Raw genomic sequence first — 21040 nt, 5'->3', positions numbered from 1 at the left:
TCCGGGCGCACAAAGCGCTGCGTGGTGCCGCTGAGCAGCTCAGCGGACGGGGCGGCCATGAGCAGGGCTGTGGTTGGAGATTATTTCCCGTCAGCGAATCGGGCAGATGACATACAGCGTTTTCCCAAGAGTTCTGCTTGTGACTTGACTCTTCTTGTCCTTAAATGAGCAATGCTTTCCTCCGAGGTGTGGCAGCACTTCCCAGAATGGTGCTGTTATCGCTCCTCGGGCGCGCGCCGTCTGTGACTCACTGGTGGCTGCGGGCCCTGTGAGGAGTTCCATTAAGGCACTGCTCGAGCTCGCGTTAAACAAGGTGCAATGTTAGCGGAATTCCCCTTTTCTCTTCCTTGTGAAACACCAATGAGCCTTGCATGACGCAGCCCGAGGTACCAGAGAACAATCCCTTGTCTGCAGTTCTGCTTTTATTTTTCCTTTGGTACTTGGAGAAACCACTCAGCAATGCACAGTGCATTCAGACGCACTGAAGTCGTGTGCATGGAGAGGCCAAAATGAGCCGTGGTGTGGGGTGAGCTTGCACCTGGGGCGGCTCCAGCCGTGCTCCATCCTCTAGAGTTACATGGCTGACAAGGGCTGCAGAGCCATTCAGACTTCAGAAGCTTTCTGTGCGTCGTTCTTTCTTGAGAGTCTTTGCCATAGGTGTGGAAGTGCTTCTTTGGAGCTTTGAGAATGAAGGGGCCCCAAGGTTCTCTCTTCATCCCGGGGTGCCGAGGCCTTTTCTGACCCCCGCCCCAAACAAACGGAGCGAAACAGCGGAGTGGGGCAGACAGAAGTCAGCAGTTTCTGAATGTGGCAATGTGTGCTGGTCCTGTCCGGCCTGGGAGGAGCCCACGTGGGGCTGCGGGGTCCCCGGCACAGCTCTGTGTGTCTTTTTGCTTCAAAGCAGAAGATCTCGTGCGCACACACTGGAGTTTCAACTGTGGTGTTCTGATCATCCTTCATTAAGCTTCCCCCAGTCCCTGACTTTCTGAAAGTTTCTTGATTTTTACCCAGGGAAGAATCGTCCTGCTTGTTTTGTGATCTGCTGTGCGTTCTGCGGTACGGGAAAGAGCAAACAGCGGCCTTTTCACAAACAGACTGGAGCAGGGTGGAGGTTTATACAAAAAAAAAAAAAAAAAAAAAAAAAAAGGGTGTTTCTTCTTTTCCTGCACTTTCCACAGAGTAATTTTAAAATACTTTATTATATATATATATTTATGTGCTAGAATGTGGCTATTCCACTCTTTTTATCACTCTAGAGCCTGCAGTTAAATGTACAGCAGCAACACGCACAAAGCTGTCGGGCACGTGCCTGGGTTTCGTGCCCCCTGCCCAGCAGTTGTGCTTCCAGCAGAGGGGTGCTCTGCAGAGCCAGGGTGTGGAGCAAAGAGCCTCGGAGGGGCTGGGGCTGCTGCGGGGGTATCACTGCCCACGTGGTGCAGTTCTTGTTTTGTGTACAGGCATTGGCTTTTTAATTGTGGTTTAAAAAATCTGCCCTCCATATACAGTCAGGCTCAGAGCACACTAAAAAAGGGAGAAAAACATACAGCTATTGTCTGATACATTTGGTTTTGTACTCTGAGGAATTATGGAGAGTGATCCTTGCAGTTTGTAAAGCCATTTTGAGACTACGAGGGGCAGCAATAAATATCTGATAACAGTCTGCTGTATTCTGATCTCCGAGTCCCACAAACCCAGCACCTGAAAGTATGGGCACGGCCCTGAGAGTGGGCAGGACCCTGAAGCTGGGCAGTGCTCCCACCACTCTCCAGAGCTCCTGGGGATGGGAGGAGAAGGGTGGGCTGCGAGGGGAGCGGCGGCGGTGCTGGGATACTTTGCTGTGTGCAGGAGGTACGGGCAAAGCTCTCCGGAGGCCCCGCAGGGCACTCAGAAGCCATTTCTGAAAGGGAATCCCTTTTCTTGGTGCCCCTCTCCCTCCCAGGTGCAGTGCTGCAGCTTGCCACGAGGCTCCGATACTCGCTGTCTCTGAGGCTGACTCACATGAGGTGCCATGCTGTGCTATGAGTTTCACCCACATGTCTGGGTTTGTTTCCCACGTGCCTCACTGAGGTTCAGGCAGTTTCTTAGGCAGCTCCCACCCCACCTGTCCCCATGTGTCCAAAGCACCCCGGTGTGTGGGCTGTGCCAGGTCTGTGCATCTTCTGCAAAGATTTTTCTGGGCTAGAAAGGAAAATCTGCAGCTGAGATCTGTTATGAATGCAGGGCCCTGCAAGGAGCTGCTGAGCTCTCTTCTCTTTCTTCTGTGTTTTGTTTGTTTGCTTTTTCCATCTAAGTTTAACCAACAGCCAGACTGCTGTTATTGCTTCTTATTTTTAAAGCATCTGTAAGTGTGCTGTTAGCTTGCAGAAAGGGCTTCCTTCTCACTGAGGGGAACTTGCATCTTAAATTTAGCCTTGCACTGCACGGAGGTTATAACAGACAGAGGGGCAGGGGGAGGAAGGGTGAAGCCCCGAGGGAGGCAGTGGAGCTGCTTCCGCAGTCTGGTGCAGCACATTTCTGTTCCTGATTCTTTCTTTAGAAACCATGCATGCATTCGTTGCAGCTGTGTGTGCAGGACGTGGCATTGGGGCCCAGTGCTGCCAGCTGTGCTCTGACCACTGCTGGTGGGCCAGCGGGCAGCTGCTGCACTGGCCTGGAACACAGCTCTGAATGCTGTTCTTTGGCACCTTTGTACCTTCATGGGAACCCATTTAGTTGGCACTACCACACAGCATGCCTGGCCGTGCAGCACGCCCCTCAGTGCTGGTTAGCCAAGCCTGATTGGCATCTATTTCACAGCTCTGTGCTGTATTAATCCACTGTTTGTGTAAGCACATGCCAGTATTCCTCAGGTAGAATAAGTATGCTCTGTTTAGCATGAACACTGACTTCCTTACTTTGTCAAGGTCTTCTCAAGCATGAATAAGCTGACCTGCCTTAGAAACCACCCTAGGCTGCCCTGGGCTGTGGTGTGCTTCCTCCCCACGCATGGCAGCCCTGCGCACCAGATGTGACTCACCGGGGCCCTGCCTGCCCTGCCCCGGCTCTGCCTGTCCTGCTACAGCCACCATTGCACGGCCCTGGCAGGGACAGCCTGCTGGTGGGCACCGGGCTGTGACCTGCTGGTGGGCACCAGGCTGCAGCTCGCCCTGCCTTATGCCTCTGCATGATGCCCCAGGGTCCCGGCCCTGCAGCTCTGTGCCGGGCAGGCTGCACTCTGGTAGTGGTGGCCCTGGGGACTGTGGGTACCAGGGGCTGCAGTGCCCTCTGCTCTGCTGCAGGGATGTGGCACACTTGGGGCGGTGGCAGAGCTCTGACCTGAGCAGAAACTGCAGAAGGGGAGCAGGGAGCAGTGCAGAGCCCCGCCGGCTCATGGCCCCATCCAGCACCATCACAGGCTGGTTCTGAGCACCCTCTTTTTTTTCCTTTTTTTTTGTCCAGGGGTCTGAATCTGTGGGTTGCTCGCAGGAAGGTTTATTCTCAAGACAGCTGTCATTACAGCACACATTTTTGGTACGACTAACAGCTTTTTCAGATGAGGTCTAAAAAAGGAAGCAGAGAACAGTTTGTAACATGTTGGTGTGCATGGCCTGCGCGGTGGAAGCAGCACCGGGCTGCCTGTGGGATGCTGCGGGTCAGGGCTGTGCCTGCCATGGGCAGCAGGAGAGGGCTGGGTATGGAGGGCTGGGAGCAAACCTCGCCTGTTGCAAGCAGCAGAATTGGGTGCTCACACCAGGCCAAATGATTGTGATGCCCACAGTATTGTCAGCGCTTAATATTATTTAACCTCACACTGTGGTCAGCACTTTCATGACACGCTTTTATTTCTCAAACATCTCTGCCTGGGAGGAAATGACCGCGTTGTCATGCTGTTTCCTTTTCCCCGCCGGCTCAGGTTGAGGGCTGTGGCAGTGCCAGCGATGGCCCTGCTCCTGGTGCTGGTGCTGGTGCTGGTGGTGGTGGGGTGAGGGGCAGCTCAGAAGAAGGGCTGCATGCCATTCCATCTGACAGCCGCCCCCGGCCACTTGGTCCTGATGGCCATCTCCAGCGATGGAGCCCTCCTCCCTGGGCTGCTCGCAGCCTCGCTGCGGCCCTCTTCCCAGTGATGCGAGTGGGTATCTGGAAGTGAAATGCGGGTCTGAGGGTGTGTGGGGCTCTGGGGAAGTGCGGGTGCCTGGGGGCACTTTGCTCCTGGGTGGGAAAATACAAACGTGTGCTGTATGTATGCATCAGTGTGCGGGTGCCCCGCAGCATGGGCTGCGTGTGGGGCTGGAGATGCAGAGCTGTGCACACGTGCAGTCCTGCCCACATCTGTACATGACACCCACAGCGCAGCGCCCGTGGGGGGGTGAGCTGGGCCACACACCTATGGTCAGGTGGGCCGTTCTGCACTGCCCATTGTAGAAATACAGGTGGAAGATGTGCTCCATCTTCCAGTCGGACAGGAGCAGCCGGTTGGTGCTGAAGAGGACACTGTGAGTCCCGTTGATGCTGCACAGCCAGATGGGGAACTTGGGAGTTTTCAGCATGCTGCCAACCTGGGGGCAGAACGGTCGGTGGGCATTCAGCGCTGCCAGTGCTTCTCAGGAGCGTCGGCTCTGCTGTGCCAGCTGTGCCTCGTGGCCATTTGCCCTTATTGTATCTGTGCGGTGGTCACACGTGGCAGACGATGAGCCACAGCAGCCCTGGCCAGGGGTCCCGGGCCAGCAGCCCCGAGGGCGCCGTGGACCTGGGGGCTCCGTGCCCGGCCCCAGGTGCCTCTGCCAGGACGGGGTCAGGGCAGGCGGGCGGATGGAGGAGGGAGCTCAGCGCTCAGCGCCGCCCGGAGGCAAAGCTGCACGGCGCGTGCCGGCGGAAAGCCTCGCCTAAAGGGATGCGACGGCCGCGTCGGTGCCGGGAGCCCGAGGCTCGCCTCCGGACGCCCGGCGAGGCAAAGCACGAAGGCAAAGCACGAGGGCCGGCAACGCGATGCGGGGCCGGGTCGAGGGGCTCACCGGGGCCAGGCGGCGCTCGGCCTCCTCACCGCTCCAGCGCAGGAAGCCCACCTCACTGCGCCGCCCGGGCTGCGCGCGGCCCGCCAGGACGAGCAGGAGCGCCGCCTGCGGGAGGAGCCGCCGTCGGCACGGAGCCGCACCGCCTTCCCACCGCCTTCCCGCGGCCCTCGTGCAAAGCCCACCCTCTTTATCCGACGAACAAGCGGCGGTGCTGTCCTGAATCACACAGGGCAGCAGCAGTAAGAGGTGCGTTGGCAAAGCGGGCTGATCCTACCTGCGTGCACGCGACGTTTCCAGAGCTGCGCTCCAACAGCCGCGGCGTTGTGCCGCCCAGCTCCTCCGCGACCCTGCGCAGCCAAACACAGAGCGCTGCTGTCCCACATCAGTGGTGGAGGGAGCTGTGAGCATCGCGTGTGAGCAGCAAGGAAAGCAGGAAGAAATGTCACAGAGTTGTTTCGTTTTCTTTTTTTCCACTGGCAGGCAGCAGTATCCCAGTGCAGTGGTCTCGTGCTCCACCTGAGCTCTTGTATTTCTGGCCTTGTTCTATTGAAGTTCAAATTTAGGGTCGGATTCAGACCTTCTGCAGTACAAATGTTGTCAAAGTCTTCAATTACACCCAGGTTTGACCCAAATGCAGCTGGTTGCAGAAGCAGTGCAATTTTTGCTGAGCAGTGGGTGTGACACGGGCACAGAGCTCAGCTGCTGATCTGCAGTGTCTCTGCACAAATCCTTTTACATCAGTTTGAGAAAGATTCTATCAGTTTCCTCTGCTAACACAGTGATACTTTTGTGATTTTTGTAAATTCATCAGCGTGGCTATGATTCTGGCTGTCTGTGGGACAGCTCGTGTTCTGTCACTCTGCGATGCTCCTCCTGTGTGTGCAGTTGCAGCTGCCCATGGAGCTGCCCACAGAGCAGCCCACAGAGCTGCACACAGAGCTACACACAGGGCTGCACACAGAGCTGCTCCCTCCCTGCTGCTCCCAGTGGTATCAGCACAAGCACACGCAGTAATGCTGTATGACAGCAGCACCTTTCACCTCCACACACAGCCAGCTGCTCCTCACTAGCCCAGGGCAGAGCATTGAAGTAACAGAAGAAAAGGACAGTTTCATCAGAGGAAAATAGCAAAAATAATTTTAGAAAGAAAAATACCTTTTCAGTGTCCTAGAGAAAAGTAAACTGTATAAAAACAGGATCAGTCCGTGACTTCCTTCATCTCTGAACTGGAAAAAAGAAAGAAGTAATCAGAGAGGAAATTACAGTAACTGTGTGATGCTTAATTAAAGCAATTCCTCTGCTTAACTGCAATGCTGGGTAAATACACTGAGCCGAGTGAACAGGGTGTTACTCTGGGAAGGCTTTGCTATTTGCTGATTAAAATCAGATGAAATAAAAGAAACTTCCAGTTCTTGACCAACCTATTTTTGCATGTTTTTCCAGATTTGGGCTAAAGGTACAAGAAACCTGTTTAAACCAAGTACAAAATGCTGCCTGTTTGCCAACCAGAAAAATAACTCAGGACGGAGATGATGCTCCATACATACACAGCCAATGTGGTCAAAGATGAACTCCTGAGCTGCTGCTTTCTCGGGGAACTCGAACAGGTGGATCTGTAGAGCAGGAGTGTGAGGTGAGGAGCCACAAAGGAGACGGTGCATCCAAAAGTGGAAATTTCAGCTTAGTGTTTCCTTTGGACAAACGAAAGGCAAACACAGGAACCCACACTGACCCTTCCTGAACAGCAGAGTTCAGTTTTATGCCAACAGATAACGGATAGAGGTTAAGGAAAGGCTGTAAGTCAACTTATTCCTTCTTCTAAAGGGAGAAGAAAGACCAGAGTTTAACAAATCAGCTCTACAAGGAAGTCACACCTTCACAAGGAGGCAGGAACACCTGCCAAGCTCCACCTGGACATGGCTCCAATGTTCTTAGGTGGTGCTATGCGCTGTAAGTTAGGAGCAGGCTCATGAGCTGTTTCTGGTCTGTAGACAGTTCAGGCCAAATGTCTTTTAAGAGCCATATTTGCAGGAAGCATTTCCATACCCACCCGCTCAGTGAAGCTGTCGGCTTTGTAGCCTGCAGGAGGGGAGCAGTGGGCGGCTGCAGCGAGGATGCAGACAGTGGCTCTCCGGCCGTCCCCCGCTGCCCACAGGCTGTCTGCCAGTGCTGCGGCCAGGGCCTCTCCTTGCTCCTTCTGGCTGATTTTGTGCAGTCTGCAATGTGGGACAGAGCAGAGCACATCAGACAGGTGTGGGCAGGGGCAGCAGGGGTCTGTGTCCCTGTGTCCCTGTGCCCATGTCCCCATCACCCGCCCGGCCCCATACAGCCACCAGTTGTGGGTACATCCTTGAGGATGCTGAGTCCCCAGGTGGGGCCTGACACTGGGCTGCAACCATGGCACCAGAGATTGCACTGAGGCAGCAAGCCTCACTCCTACATCAATAAAGAAGGTAAAACCTTGCCTGGGAGCCAGGCATGATCTCCATCTGCAGCTGCAAACCTGGTTATGTTCCGTCTGGTACAACTTAGAGGCTGGTGCTGGTTTTGTTAGTCCAAACAATGCAAGGATATGGTTTTGCTTACCTCTCCAGGTGAGTGTGTTCTGTGTTCCTCATGAAGAGCAGGTATTTAATGATGTTTGCCTGCACAGCCATCACAATGGCTCTCGTTCCTCCCTGGAAACACAAAGAAAGCAGCTGGCAGTGCCCATGAGCTCACCTGGCACATGGTGCAGCCCTACAAAGCGCAGCTCCAGGCTTTGCTGCTGGCTGCACCATGGGGAGCTGTTCTGCTTTCCCCAGTAATTCAGGAGGGCCGATGACTTCTCCTGAGGTACATGGGAAAGTAAATTGAAAATATCTGATGTGCCTAAAAATAAGAAATCTCTGTGTGAGATGTGCCCACGGTGGCCCTGATGCTGTGCCACGTGGGGCTGGGTTTCTGTGGGGAGGCTGCAACACCCGGAATGCTGGCTGCACCCGTTTGGGTTCCAGGTGGGGCAGTGAGAGGCAGGAGCTGCACGAGGAGAGCTGGGCAGTGCACGTCTGTGCTGCTCAGCAGCCAGCTGCTGCAAGCGTGCAATGCCGCGGTGTTTCCGGCTCACACCTGCGCCGCTGCTGCTGCAGAGCAGCCATTTCACCCAAAGTTGCTCCAGCATCTGCACCGAAGCTGAGCGCTGCAGGAAGGAGTGTGGCTGTGGGTCATGTTGCAGCATTACCTTCTCAGCCTCCAGAGCGTAGGCCAGGTCAGAGTGTGGCTCACAGAACCTGAAATGTGCCCGTGTCCAGTCCTGGCTGAAGGCGCATGATGCGTCCCCGAGCAGCAGCGTCCGCAGTGCCTGCAGGTAAACAGCAGCTACAGCCCCTATGGGCGCCTGCACCTCACTGTGCTGCACAGTGCATGGCATGGTCCTGCCTGCATGCTGCCTGCACTGTGTCCTGCGGGCTGTCCTCGGCCACAGGCTGGGGCTGGGGGAGCTGTGGGGATGGGGATGCTGTGGGGCTGTGCTTGGCCACGGGCTGGGGGAGCTGTGGCTCTGACCCTAAGCGAGGGCTGTGTTTGACTCTCTCCGGGATGGGACTTCCCTGGTTGTGATCTGCACCACCTCTCCTGCAAGGTTTCACCTCCAGTTTCACACCCTGAGCTTTTTATTACATTTATACCACAGTGGTGGGGTTGTGTCAGAGGTCACAGACATAATGTTGGTGCTGGGACCCATCGCCCACAGAACACTGGTCAGGTTCTGGAGCCCAGGCACCAAGCACTGACAGTCTCAGAACCTTTTGGTATTTGGCAGCTTAGAAGTGCTCTCCTGCTGCTGAGCCTCCTGCCTCTCACAGCTGGTACCTAGGAAAGCCCTGGGAGGCAGGGGCATTCCTGGCAGCAACCGGAATTATGAGTATGTGTTACAGCCACCCTCTTTGGGAGCCTCATACACAAGTAATGATGGTAACTCTGTAAGCAACAGCAGCAGCCCGCAGCCTTCACACACTGCCAGCCTCGGGTCAGGTTCCATGCTGCCCGTGCTGCTCACCATTGCCATGTCCATGGAGATGGGCCGCCCTGCATGCTGGGGCTCTGCAGGTGTCACACGCGGCTCCAGGGCTCCTGTGGTGCTCACTGCTCCGTGCCCACAGCCCGCAGGTCCCTGCAGGGATACAGAGCCGCTGCTGGGGGTTCACTGCTCCAGGCTCCCTCCTCCCAGCTCCCGCTCGCTCCCTGCCCTCCTGTGCTGTGCTCAGCCCTCACTGCCCTTCATCAGCAGCTGCCACCTGTGGGCACGAAGCTGAGCAGCTGAATTCTCTGCAGTGTTTTGGAGTGATAACAAACCAACAGCAACCGCGGATATTCCTCCTGCTTCTAACAGAGCAAATTCAATCAGGTTTCGTTTACAAATGGTTGTTCTAAGAGGTGTGAGGTGTTCACTTCCAAATATCAGTTGCAGTCCTGAGTCATTGCACTGCGTATGAACCATGAGGGTGTGCAGCTCAGGCACATCTGTGTCGGGTAAATACATGTCTGTGCATCACTTCCAACTGGTTCCCACTGCTGAAAACAACTCCCACAGAAGTGAATGATTATGGTGTGGAAGAATGTTTGGACTTCAGGATGTGAATGTCTGTGTTTGTCAGCCTGAGCGCAGGGCAGGGTCCAAACACATTGAGTAGTTCTTCATTTCATAGCTTTTTTCCCCCATGTTCTTAAATTGGCCACAAAAACTGTTAAGCAGGGTCAGAAAGGGTAATTTACGTTTGCCCCGCTGCTTTGGTTCAGACTGGGAAAACGGCCCTTTAGAAAACATGAAGCACACACACGTGTCCAGAGGAGTGTGAGCATGTCGGTGTGGGCACCGCAGAGGGACTGCAGTGCCTGGGGATGAGAGCACAGCACAACCGAGAGAGAAACACCCACCTGGGGGCTGGTCTGACTGCCTTCCCGGCTGCAAAGGGAAAGGAGATGCACGTTAAAAGAAAATAGAGGTGTTGTAATGCATTTGGAAATGGGAGGCAGCCAGAAGAGAACTGCAGGAGAGAAAGCGAGTAAAAGCTGCTGCTTTTACTAACAATATACAACATAATATTAGTAATAATAACAACACATCACAAAAAGTCATATTAAAATTAACAACATTTTAGAACTCTGGAATTTAGAATGCGATAATAATGAAGCGGACTAAAAAACTTACCCACAGAAACTGAAAATTTTTCTCCATTTGTCTAGATCTGAAATTCTGCTGGAGATCTCATCCAGAGCTGCTTGGGGCACCGTGTGCTCACTGTGTGCAGCGTGCATCGTCTGCTCAGCTGTGAGCAGTGTGCACTGCATGCTCCGTGTGCTCAGCCCTCGCTCCCCCATTGGCACCCTCTGGTGTGCAGCAGAGGGGAGCAGAGCCAGTTGCCCACTGCACAGCCCTCGTCCTCTCGTCTGCCTGCTGCTGTTACATCGTGATGAAACTTTAATGAGCGTCGGACACGCTCTGTGCTCCCTGCTCAGAACCCGACCCCTGGAGGAGCCTGACTCCCACCCCAGCCAGTCCGTGCGTACTTCTAACGCTGTTTAGATGTACAGACACACCTGTGTGCTATTTTTTATTGTGATAATAAAAGATCTGAATTTTCAGGAAAACTTTCAAAATATATTCAGATATTTCTCCTCACTATTTGTTTTTTTTTAAGCATGAAAAATACCATTCTAGAAACGACACAGGGAAAAGCTGTAGCTGATGCTCGTGGATTCACAGCGAAGCACAGAGCGCACGCTGGTGTTTGCTGGTGTTCATCCAGGAGCACGAGCGGAGCACCACGCGTGCTGCAGCTCCTGCATTGGGTGCTCAGACACACAGTGCCCCAGCTTGGTTTGCTGATCAGCTGCTCTGTTTGCCTTGGGAACTGGGCAAGGATGGCAGTAACAGCTGGTCTCACGGTTGTGGGTAGGGTGGGATGGGTCGGGATGGGGATGAGATGGAGTGGGATGGAAGTGCTCTTTGTGAAGGGCTCCCCAGCAGCTGGGCCCTTCTCCACCGCACAACAAATGTGACTGGAGTGGGTTGCCCATCAGCACTGAGGCAGGTCTGTGCAGTTCTTTATTTTACAAATGTTGCTCCTTCAGAGCAGACAGGGGCATCTGTGGTGGACACAGAACTGAGAGCGGCCTGATCCCCCCACCAGTGGGCAGCAGTACTGCAGAGGAGGACAATCCATGCAACACCAGGAGCAGGGAGGGTGGAATATTACTCCTCATTAATTGTGGTTTAGTAAATAATACAGTGGAACGTGGTAGAAATTACGTGTCAAAAAGACATACCGTCATTAATTAATAAAGGCACACATATTAATTAGGAAGAGAATTGTAAATGAACTGTAGGTGGTCATGGCACCTTGCAGACACCATTGCACACGCTTAGGAACAAGGCGTGCATCGCACAGCCCAGGCCGAAGCTGCTCTGTAAGAGGCTCAGAGGAGCAGGGCTGTGGGTGCCAAACGTCGCACAGGCAGAACGAGCAGCCAGCACTGAATGTTTTGCCATTCATGGTGAAAGTATAAAAATGGGTGTCTGTACCAGCAAGGTCAGCCTGCACACCACTGCAGCTTGGGGCTCCCAGAACCAGGCCCTGCATGCTGGGGCTGCTGCATGTGGCTGTGAGAGGATTGCTCATGGCACACAGCTGTGCAGGAGCCGACCTCTGCAGATAAATGGGAGCTGGGCAGGTCCCCCTGGCTCCTCTTCTGCTGAGTGCTCTGTGTGGTGTCTCTGTGCAGCAGCGTTGGAAGGATGAAGCCCTTCTGTGCACCTGTGGTTGGGGGGTGAGCACAGTGCATCTGGTGAGTGGCTGGAGCACCTTGCCTGACTGGGAGGTAAGGGCTTAGAGGCAAATACATTCATTTGCTCAAAGTTTCATCGCTGCTTGTGTTGGAGACTCTCAGGCTTTCCCTTGTCAGTGCCTGGTCTGCTGCAGCATGCGTGTGCTGGCTGTGGTGTTTCAGCCCATTTTGTCCGTGTTTATTTGTGCTTCTTGGTGACAACTTGCTGCCTCCTGGCAGCAGATCCTCATAGCCCTGGTGGGCGCTGCTGGGTTTGAGCTCACGTTGCTCTGCCCCTGGGTTCACCCCTCATCTTGGGGTGCAGCAGTGTGAGTGCGTTATATTGCTGCATACAGCACCTTATCCTGAGGCACAAAGCTCTTGCTGTGTGGATTGCTCTATAAAATGGAGCTCTGGGGAGTTAAAGATTAGGTTTTTAAAGCTCAGAACTCTTTATGGATAGAAATGATGCCTCTGTGTGGTGTCAGCAGGGCACTCGGGGGCTGGGCATCCCCTGCCCTCATGCTGTCTTCCCCTGCGAGTCTGTGGCAGGGCTGGTGCCAAAAGCAGAGCGGGCACTCCTCCCTGCCCTGTTCCCTGCTGCCCAGTGCTGCAGGGGTTGTGCTGTGGCTCCCTGAGAGCTGCAAGTGGGTGAAGCTGTGCTGGTGATGGGAGGTGGCTGCATGGCAATCGCCTTGCTGTGCCTCTGCGCCAGCTCTGTGCTGTTGAGTTCTCTGTTCTGTTCACAGCAGCTGCTTTTCAAATCAGCTCTGGAGGAAAGAGAAGCAGATGCCTCAGTAAGGCTTTAGTCCAAGAGAGAAAGGGTATTCTGATCTGGGTTTATCAACTAGCACGTTATCTTTTATTTACTGCGTGTGTCACACAACAGTTACCTGAAACCTTCTCTTGTTTTTAACTTCCTTAAAAGCTGGTGTGGGTGGCGGCTGCTGAGGGCAGCAGTGATGAACACCTCTGTCCTCACGCTGTGTGACTCTAGTACATTAGGTCTGCGGCACCAGTGGCTGTCCCTGAGTCCTTGGGTTTAGAGAAGGGGAACTCAAACCCGGCCAGGCGTATCAGCAGCGTGTTGAGGAAGTGCACCAGGGAGCAGGCCAGGATGATCCAGAAGGAGTCTGCAAACCGTTCACTGTGGGTCTTAAATGTGAAACTTTTCTCCTTAAAGTTAGCAATTTTCTCTGAGAGGTGGTGGATCTTCACCTCGGAGGAGAAGAGGATCATGATGAGGCAGCCGCAGGAACCTGGAAGGAGCGCAAGATGCCCATCGGTGCGGTCCCTGCAGGAACAGCGCGGTGTCCCTGGGGCCTTTGGGCTGCTGGAACTGCCCTGCTACTGGGGGTTGGCTCCCACCCACCCTGCTGCCAACACACCATGGGCAGCATCCGTGCCCCGTGCTCTGCTCTGCCGTGCACAAAGCCGTGCAGCAAAACCAGCCCCTCCTGCCCGCCCCTCACGCTGTTTGGTCCCCGTGCCGTGGCTGCACGCCGCAGTGGATGCGCAGCCTGCAGAGGGTACTCACAGGCGATGAAGCTCCACAGGTACAGCCCCACGGGGCCATGCAGTGTTTCGTAGGGGCTGCCGAAGGCATTGTACAGGAAAAAGCCCGTTCCCACCAGCGTGAAGATGATCAGCACTGTGCAGAAGAGAATGACGCTGACGTGGATGCTCGCAGGGATAATCTTGAGCAAGTCTGGAAAAACTGAAAGTGAAGTTAAAAAATATTATAAACATTAAGCAAGGTTAATTTGGAAGTCATGCCCAGGCTTTCCTGCTAATCTGTGCTTATTGCTTCAAACTATGCTTTCCCAAGTGCAGTCTGTCCTCCACCCCCACTACTGATCTCACTGGAGGGGCACACAGGAAGCCCCAAAGTTCTCTTTGTGCTCCCAAAGTCATCCTGAAGGTGAGTCATACAATCAGTCATAGAATCATAGAATGGCCTGGGTTGCAAAGGACCACAATGACCGTCTAGTTTCAACCCCCTGCTATGTGCAGTGCCCATCAGGAGCTGCAGCCAAGGGGAGATGTGGACACCCTGAAGATGGGGTTCCTGTCCTGTGTCTGTGAGTAAAAAGCTCAAGGGATGCATCATATCTGAAGCAGAAGGCCCAAAAAGCAAGGGAATGAGCTGAGAGGAGATGGAGAACAACAACTCGATTTATTGATATGGGATTTTGTTCTTTAAGGAGAAGTTACTGCACTGTGCTGGATCTTTCCCTTGGCACCCGCATTTATAGTTTTTGTCACTACAATTTTGTGACATATAAGGGAAAAATTAATTTCAGCAGCAATACCATCTTGCAAGAAAAGCACGCCCAGTAATGAATGAAATACTGTGTTAGTGTGCAAGCCTGCGACCTTTAGAAAATGAACTGCTGACCTAGAAACTGATGAGAAGCAGCAGGAGTAAATGAGGCAGAAGGCCTTTCCTGGCTGAGCAGAGCTTGCTGGCAGAGCAAATCCATTTCACAATTAAAAGAGATGTAGTGGTCAGGGGGGAGCGTTTAGTGGAACAAACACTGAACTCAATCACTTGGCCTATTTTATACGCCATTTCTCTTAGACACACTGATGAGCATCACCACGCATGGCACTGCTGTGTGGCCGTGCTGCAGTCTGGGATGCACATGGAGCTCTGAGCCCTACTGGAGTAGCAGTGTTGTATTTGCTCTTTAATCTAAACAGAAGATGATCAGAGAACAAATTGTAATGAAAATGCCAACATTCTCATGGCCAGTTGGTGAGAGCTCACAGCCTGCCCTGCTGGGCTCCTGCAGCTCAGCCTGCAGACAGAGCACACTGCAGGCACCAGCCATGCGGGAATGCGCCGCCGCTGTGCAGCACAGACGTTGGTGTGCTCCTCGTGTGCATTCTGCTTGGTGCAGCGAATGTGCGCGTAACAAACTTTGGTTAGATGACACTTCTGAGCAGAGATGAAAAGTGTACAGCTACAGTGAGGGTTAACTTCACTGGAGTACTTCTTGGAGCTGTTTTAGCAGATTGCTCCCAAAATGTGTTTTGTAATAACTGCGGGTGGCATGCAGGGTATGTTGTAGGAGGTGACTGTGAGCTGCTAAAGGCAAACTGTCTTTCCTGCATCATTCCATCAACCTTATCCTCAGGGATGAGAGGTTATGAGTATCACGTGTAAAGCGAAGCCATTTCCAACAGTCTATGGTAAAATTTGGTATGTTGGGTACCAAGCTCAATTTGCACATCAGTTGACTGAATGTCAGCCAGTAACAGGCGAGCAGTTTTCAGTCCATACTGCAGACTGCAAACTTCTGGCTGCTTTGTTTCAGCAGCAGTGTGCACCTATGCCTCAGCTCCTTTGTGGGTTTCCTGCTAGCTTTGTCTTTCGTAACAGAACAGAGGTCGTGGCATTGGCACACACAGGAGGATGACAAAGATTAATTGGAAAACAAAAATATTCAAAGTAATAGCATATATATTTTTCAGATGTGAATGACTGTAATTGAAACATAGATTGCTGAAAATGTTAGCAAGCTTTGCTAGTGTCAGGAAAAAAAAAAAGTAATTTAAAGCTGAAAACTAAAAGATGAAGAGCAGCATTTGGCTTTAGAGCATTTTTCTCCTGTTGAGCCCTGTGAGGTACAGGGTCGGTCCTCCCAGCCCCGAGCAGCATTCAGTCATTTAGGCGCCTCTGTTACTCACATGAGAACTGGAAGGGCCTCCCCCCGAGCCCGCACTGCCTCACTCGCTCGCCGTGGAAGAGCCCATAGCGGATCTCCCCGATGAACTTCTCCAGCTCCGGCCCGGTGGCGTTGACCAGCAGCGCGCCCGTCTTGCAGAGGATGGTTCCCTTCACCCACAGCTGGGTGCCGATGGCGGCTGCGGTCCCCAGGGCGCACACGAAGCTGAACGCCCCAGCCAGGCAGAAGAGGATTTTCTTCTGCGGGGCGGGCATGGCGCTGCGCGGGCTGCGCTCTCAGCGGGGGGCTGCCGCGGTGCCCATCGCCGGGAGGCGCCGGCAGCGTGCGCTCCTCCCCATTCTCCTGCAGCTCCTCTAACTGAGCCGCGAACGGACTGCGGGGCGATGCGGTCCGTCCTCGGTGTCACTTGATAGTGGAGGAGTAAGGTAACGAGGAACGTGTAATTCAACGAGCGCTCCGCTGCCCGGCTGTCTGGTTGGGCAGGCTGTGACAGGGCCGGGCTCGGCTGCCCGTTGAGCTATTGGCCGTGCAGAAAGGAGGCTTTCAGAGGGCTCTGTGTGCTGGGAATCCCTCAGAGCCGGCGGTGCCGAGCTGCTCTGCTCGTTACGGCAGCCGCCCCAGTGCAGGGGAGGGCAGCACGGAGCTCGGGCTGGGCCGGGTGACCCCACCTGCACCCGGCGGCTCCTGCGTGCGTGCTCACGTGGCGTGGGCCCGGCGCCTGTCCTGTCCCCGCTGCCCCTCCAGGAGCTGATCGGCCCCGCGTTTGGAGCCGAACAGGGCTTTGGTTTTTTTCCCCCTTTCCGTTCTCTGATCGGATCAGTTCAGGGGTAGTTTGTTACCTGTATGCCTGTCTGCAGCAGGAACACTCCATAGAATTAAAAGGAAGCAAGGCTGTGTGCAGGTGAACGATTATTTAAGCCGAGCTTAAAGCTGCGCCTTTTGCTGTGATCATTGCGAATAACCGGGAGATGGCGCTGTGCTCGGCGCTGAGGGGAGGCTGGGAGCGGTGATGGGGACGCTCAGAACGCGCTGACTGCTGCCTGAGGAGGGACAGGAACATTAAGGCACAGCTATCACACAAAATAGCAACGAGAGCAAAGACCTGAGCCTATGTGTATATATCTAACAGGTTTGTAGGAAGAATTTAATGGGGGAAATAAATAATCTCATTGCAGTCGTATTGCTGCTGAATTTGTGTCACGATTCAGCCTTCTGGTGGCGTTTTCAAACGCAGCAGTATTTTATGCCTTTGAAAATTCCATGCTTTTATGAATGGGAACTGGGAATGGTCCTGAGGCATTCTGCAGCACGAGTGTTACAGGGCACAGAACATGCTAGAAAATCCCCAAAGCAACAACTGCAGGGGTCTTTCCCAAGGATCATTACTCTGAGGAAGCCTCCTATGAGCAAGAAGCCGGTTCCTCTGAACAGGGCCAGCTGACCTGGGTCCAGCTGCTGTGCTTCTTGAGGAGGAAGAAACTAAAGCTCCAGACCAGGATGTTTGTAGGCTCAAAAGACAAGAGTACACAGCATGTAAAGCACAGGGAAATCAGTACAGAACAGAGGGCTAGTAAGCAGCTGTCAGACATTCTGCTTCACCTCAATCTTTGGAAGATGGAGATGTGTGTTTGAATACATCCAGACTTTGTCAAACACCTAATCTTAAAATATGCATGATGTGAACCTTACCAAAGCTAGGGGTCACAACAGTGGTTTTGCTATTCTGCATGCCAGCATCATTGAGGAGATGTTCTGGATTTATCCGCTGGTGGGATTGAGGAGCTGCTGGTCTGTGGGATGTGGCTTTGGGCCAAGTACGGTCAGAAGAGCTGTTGGGAAAGTGTCCCAAACCAGAGCTGCCTAATTTAGCTTCATCTTTTAATTTATCTTGGGTTTTTGAATATATATATATATATATATATAATTGCTTAGAGACAAAGAAATGTAGTTTGCCTATATTTCCTGCTTTTGGCAATAGTAATCTCTTAATTAACTTGTAGAGTACTGTTATTAAGTGCATTCAGAACTGTTTGCAACTCACCATTTGACCCAGTGTTTCTAAAATACATTGTGTGGGGATGCAGCACGAGGAGAGGATCCAGTAAAAGCAGTGGATAGAAAGGGGAAAAATAGTTTCCATGCTTTTACAGTGCTGATGCAGCACTGATGCAGCTGTCAGCGCAGCGGATTGGAAGATGGGCCCTGAGCTGGGAGAGGACTCAAAAGACAAGAGGACACGCTGCAAGCTGGGATAGAGGCCGCAGTCCTGCTTCAGGGAGGGAGGTAAGCGTCTCTGGGGCACGGAGGGAGCCTAAGGCTGAAGCTGCGGCCGCTTTTATTCCGGAGATGTTAACCGGCACCAACGGCTGTGCCGGCATCCTTCTCACCGCCCGGCCCTGGGGCAGCGGGAGCCCTGGGCAGCGCCGAGCCACGCGCCGCTCCGCCCGCAGGAGGCACAGCGCGTGCCGCAGCCGCGGGGCCGGGCCGGGCCGGGGCAGCGCGTGGCGGGGCCGCACGCCGGGTGCCGCCGCGATGCCCGGCCGGGGGCGGGGCCCGATCTGCTCCCGGGGAGGCGACGGGGCAGCGCGGGGAGCCGCAGAGCCGGGCGCGTGCTGCCGGCCGGGAGCCAGGAGCCGGCCGGGGCGGCGATCGACCGATCGTCCTCGGCGAATTATTCGCTCGCTAAAATTAACGGTGTCGCGAATGGGAGAGCGACACCGCGAGCGAGCACGCCGGGCCGGGGCACGGGAGCGCTCACCCGGGGCCGCGGGAGGGCCGGGGCGGCGTCACGGCCGGCTCCGCAGGGCGGCGTGCCCGGCGCGAAGCGCGCGGAGCGGAGCCGCCCCCGCCCCGTGCCCGGCCTCGGCGGCGGCGCGCAGCCCAACCCCCGGCGCGGCGGGGGCTGAGGCGGGGGGCGAGCGCCGAGTGCTGCTCCCTGCCGCTCGGAGCCCGCTCCAGCGCCCGCCCGCCGCGCGGCGAACATGAGCGATCATGGCCGCCTTCGGGCTCCTCAGCTATGAGCAGAGACCGCTCAAGCGGCCGCGCCTGGGGCCGCCCGACGTCTATCCGCAGGACCCGCGCCAGAAGGAGGTGAGCCGCGCCGCGCCGCGCCGTGCCGCTCCATGCAGCGCCGTGCCGTGCCGTGCCGCTCCGCTCCATGCAGTGCCGCGCTGTGCCGGCTGCACGGGGCCCGGCCCGCCCCACTCCCGGCCGCCGCCCTCGGCTCCCGGCCCGGCGCCTCCCCCGAAACTTTTGAGCGGCGTCGGGCGCTGCGGAGCCGCCGCTGACTTGCATTTTCTGCGGCGAGCTGGGGGTGGGACGGGGCCGGGCCGGGCTGTGCGGGGCCGCGGCTGCTGGCGCGGCGGTCGAAGGGCTCCGCGGCCCCGAGCGGAGCTTCGGCCGCGCTTCCAAACGCAGCGCGGCGCCCGCGGGGCCCGGCCCGGCGCGAGGGCGGCTGGGTGCCGCGGCCCGGCCGTGGGGACCCGGGGGCCGCGCGCAGTGTGGGACGGGGGCCGTTCTGCTCCGCGCGTCCGCGGAGCGCAGGGCTCGGCGCGCGGTGCTTCCCGTCCGCCGTTCCTCCGGGTGGCCGGGAGAGGCCTCGGGTCGGGCCGCGTGAGCGCGGCGGCGCGGATCTCGGAGCCTTCGTGGCCGCCGCACGCAGCCGCTCCCCGCTCCCTGCCCCGGGCTGCACTCCCGCGCTGCTTCCCTGCGCTCCCTTCGTGCCCCGACCCGCCGGGCTGATAGGGCCGGAGGAGCGGCCGCTGCGGTCCGGCAGGGAGGGTTCGTCGCTGCCCTCTTGGCCCGTCTGCTTTTGAGATCTCTGGAAAGCGGGCCGTTGAGGCCGATGGCTGACCGGCGTCCCTCCGGCTGCATTGGCAGCGGCCTGGGCTGACGCAGAGAAATGTGCACGTTCCAGCCCTCTGCCGACCCCTGGGGCATCTCTGCCCGTTCTGCCCTCCAGCGTCCTTCTGCTTTTCATCCTTACGCTGCTGCACCTGTCGTGCTGAAATAAAGTTGGCGTTTGAGCGGTAGAAGTACTTTTGCAATAGGTTTCTCTGCGCGTGGTCCTGGCCCGGCGCACAGGGCTGCTGTGAGCTGAGCCGGGCTGCGGGACGGAGCCTCAGTGCAGGGCTGTGTGCAGCTTCCATCGGCGCCGGCTGGGATCCAGGGGTACCGCTCCTCTGTGTGTGATAATTTCTTCTCCTTCTTTTGAAGCACGGGTTGCTCCTCAATGTGTAACTGGTGGGATACCTTTTAGGGGGCTGCTGCACAGAACAAACCCAACATCCAGCAGTGCAGGCCCGGCCCAGCTGGGCTCCGTGGCCGCGGTTGCAATGCAGGGCGCAGGGCGCAGTGCCGGCCCCTTCTCACAGCGCTGAGGTCTCGGCGGTGGCTGCGGCTCTGCTGAAAGTGGGACCTGTGTGTGGGAGAGACGTGGGGCAGAGATGGGGTCAAAGAGTGCATCTAAAAGGAACGGCTGCATTCAGATCCGCGGCGCTCCTTTCACGAGTCTAATGTGAACTCTTAGGTTTCTCTCTGAAGGAGAGTTTTGGGGTGAGGGGGACAAAAATGTGTTTGAAAAATTCTTCAGTTTGACTCGTCCCACAGTGATAACAGAGCTCTGTTCGCTGTCTGTTGGGTTTTTACCATCTGTCTGCGTGTTTATTTGGCGGTTTAAATTTCAGAACCATTTTAAGCCTTGACTGGTCTTGGTTGGACCCTTCTTAATGTTTGTGAAGAAGCTCACTGTCCCTGCAGGAGCCAGGAGGGTCTGGTGCACACAGCATAGTGAGGGGCCGCGTCGTGCGGCATTCCTGTGTTTGTCCTTGTGAAGGGACTTGCAGATCCAGCCAAGGGAAGGATACTTACTTAGCTGTGCTGCTGCTCTGTGTAGGGAGTTTTGCCTTCCACTGGAACAGCTGCGCTGGAAAATAATGACCCTGAGCCCATTAATGGGGTGAGGTGAGACATCGGGAGAGCTCCTGTGAGCGTTCAGCTGAACTCTTCGCGTTGTGCTCCCAGGTGGTGTTATCTGTTTATTTGCTGGCTGGTGTTTGCGTTTGTAACTGTCCTGTGTTCCGTGTTTAAAATTTCTGAGCCCCTGCTGAAGGCAGGAGAAGTTGTACTGATAACCAGAGCCAAACGTAAAAAACAAAACAAAGCGTCGCTGTGTTTGTGCTGTCAGCCCATCCCAGCTTGCTCCCACGGCAGTGGTTGCAGCTGTAGGACATACGGCTCTCGGTTATTTTCAGTATGGTGATATCTAGACAGCTTTTTTCAGAAAGGTAAGAGTTTAAAGATAGCAGAACTGGGGTCATCTATGGATATGGTTCTAACAGTAACACAGACCTCCATCTGTTTGCCATTTACCTTTTATTTATTTGCTTATAATCTCTTTTATGGTTTTCATCTCTGCATTCATCTGTTTTCAAGGCTGTCTTGGGGATAGTGTGGGTGGAGGAGCGTTCCACCACTTCTTGTTGATTTCATTTACAATTTAGATGAGGCTCACTAACTTCTTAAACCCTAGAGGGCTGAAATTTCTTCTAAATA

The 21040-nt window shown here is 55.1% G+C and overlaps 3 protein-coding genes across 3 annotated transcripts in view; 1 reads left to right on the top strand and 2 right to left on the bottom strand.

Moving 5' to 3' along the window:
* Positions 1–3762: 3762 nt before the first annotated feature.
* MINDY4B (MINDY family member 4B) lies at positions 3763–10319 on the bottom strand (the record flags this gene model as incomplete). The annotated part of the gene is given in 15 exon segments (XM_079539655.1): positions 3763–3825; positions 3829–3861; positions 3865–3888; positions 3892–4242; positions 4245–4535; positions 4992–5096; positions 5266–5338; positions 6147–6217; positions 6539–6604; positions 7042–7207; positions 7578–7669; positions 8212–8331; positions 9028–9141; positions 9906–9933; positions 10180–10319. Coding segments are annotated over 15 exon segments (1737 nt in total).
* Positions 10320–12788: 2469 nt separating this feature from the next.
* Positions 12789–15741, bottom strand: CLRN1 (clarin 1; the record flags this gene model as incomplete). Its single annotated transcript, XM_079539875.1, has 3 exons — positions 12789–13054; positions 13333–13512; positions 15489–15741. 3 exons carry the CDS (start codon positions 15739–15741, stop codon positions 12789–12791), a joined length of 699 nt encoding a protein of 232 aa, XP_079396001.1.
* Positions 15742–18478: 2737 nt separating this feature from the next.
* The window catches only part of MED12L (mediator complex subunit 12L), a gene marked incomplete at both ends in the record, with an annotated part of 102037 nt that continues 99475 nt past the window's right edge, over positions 18479–21040 (top strand). Inside the window, one exon of the mRNA XM_079539817.1 lies at positions 18479–18577. Coding sequence (XP_079395943.1) covers positions 18479–18577 — 99 coding nt within the window. The remainder of the gene's footprint in view (positions 18578–21040) is intronic.

Source organism: Tetrao urogallus (genome assembly GCF_951394365.1).
Source record: "Tetrao urogallus genome assembly, chromosome: 9".
In the NCBI taxonomy this organism is placed as follows: domain Eukaryota; kingdom Metazoa; phylum Chordata; class Aves; order Galliformes; family Phasianidae; genus Tetrao; species Tetrao urogallus.
The sequence above is the reverse complement of the archived record's forward strand: the minus strand, read 5'-3'. Positions and strand labels throughout refer to the sequence as shown.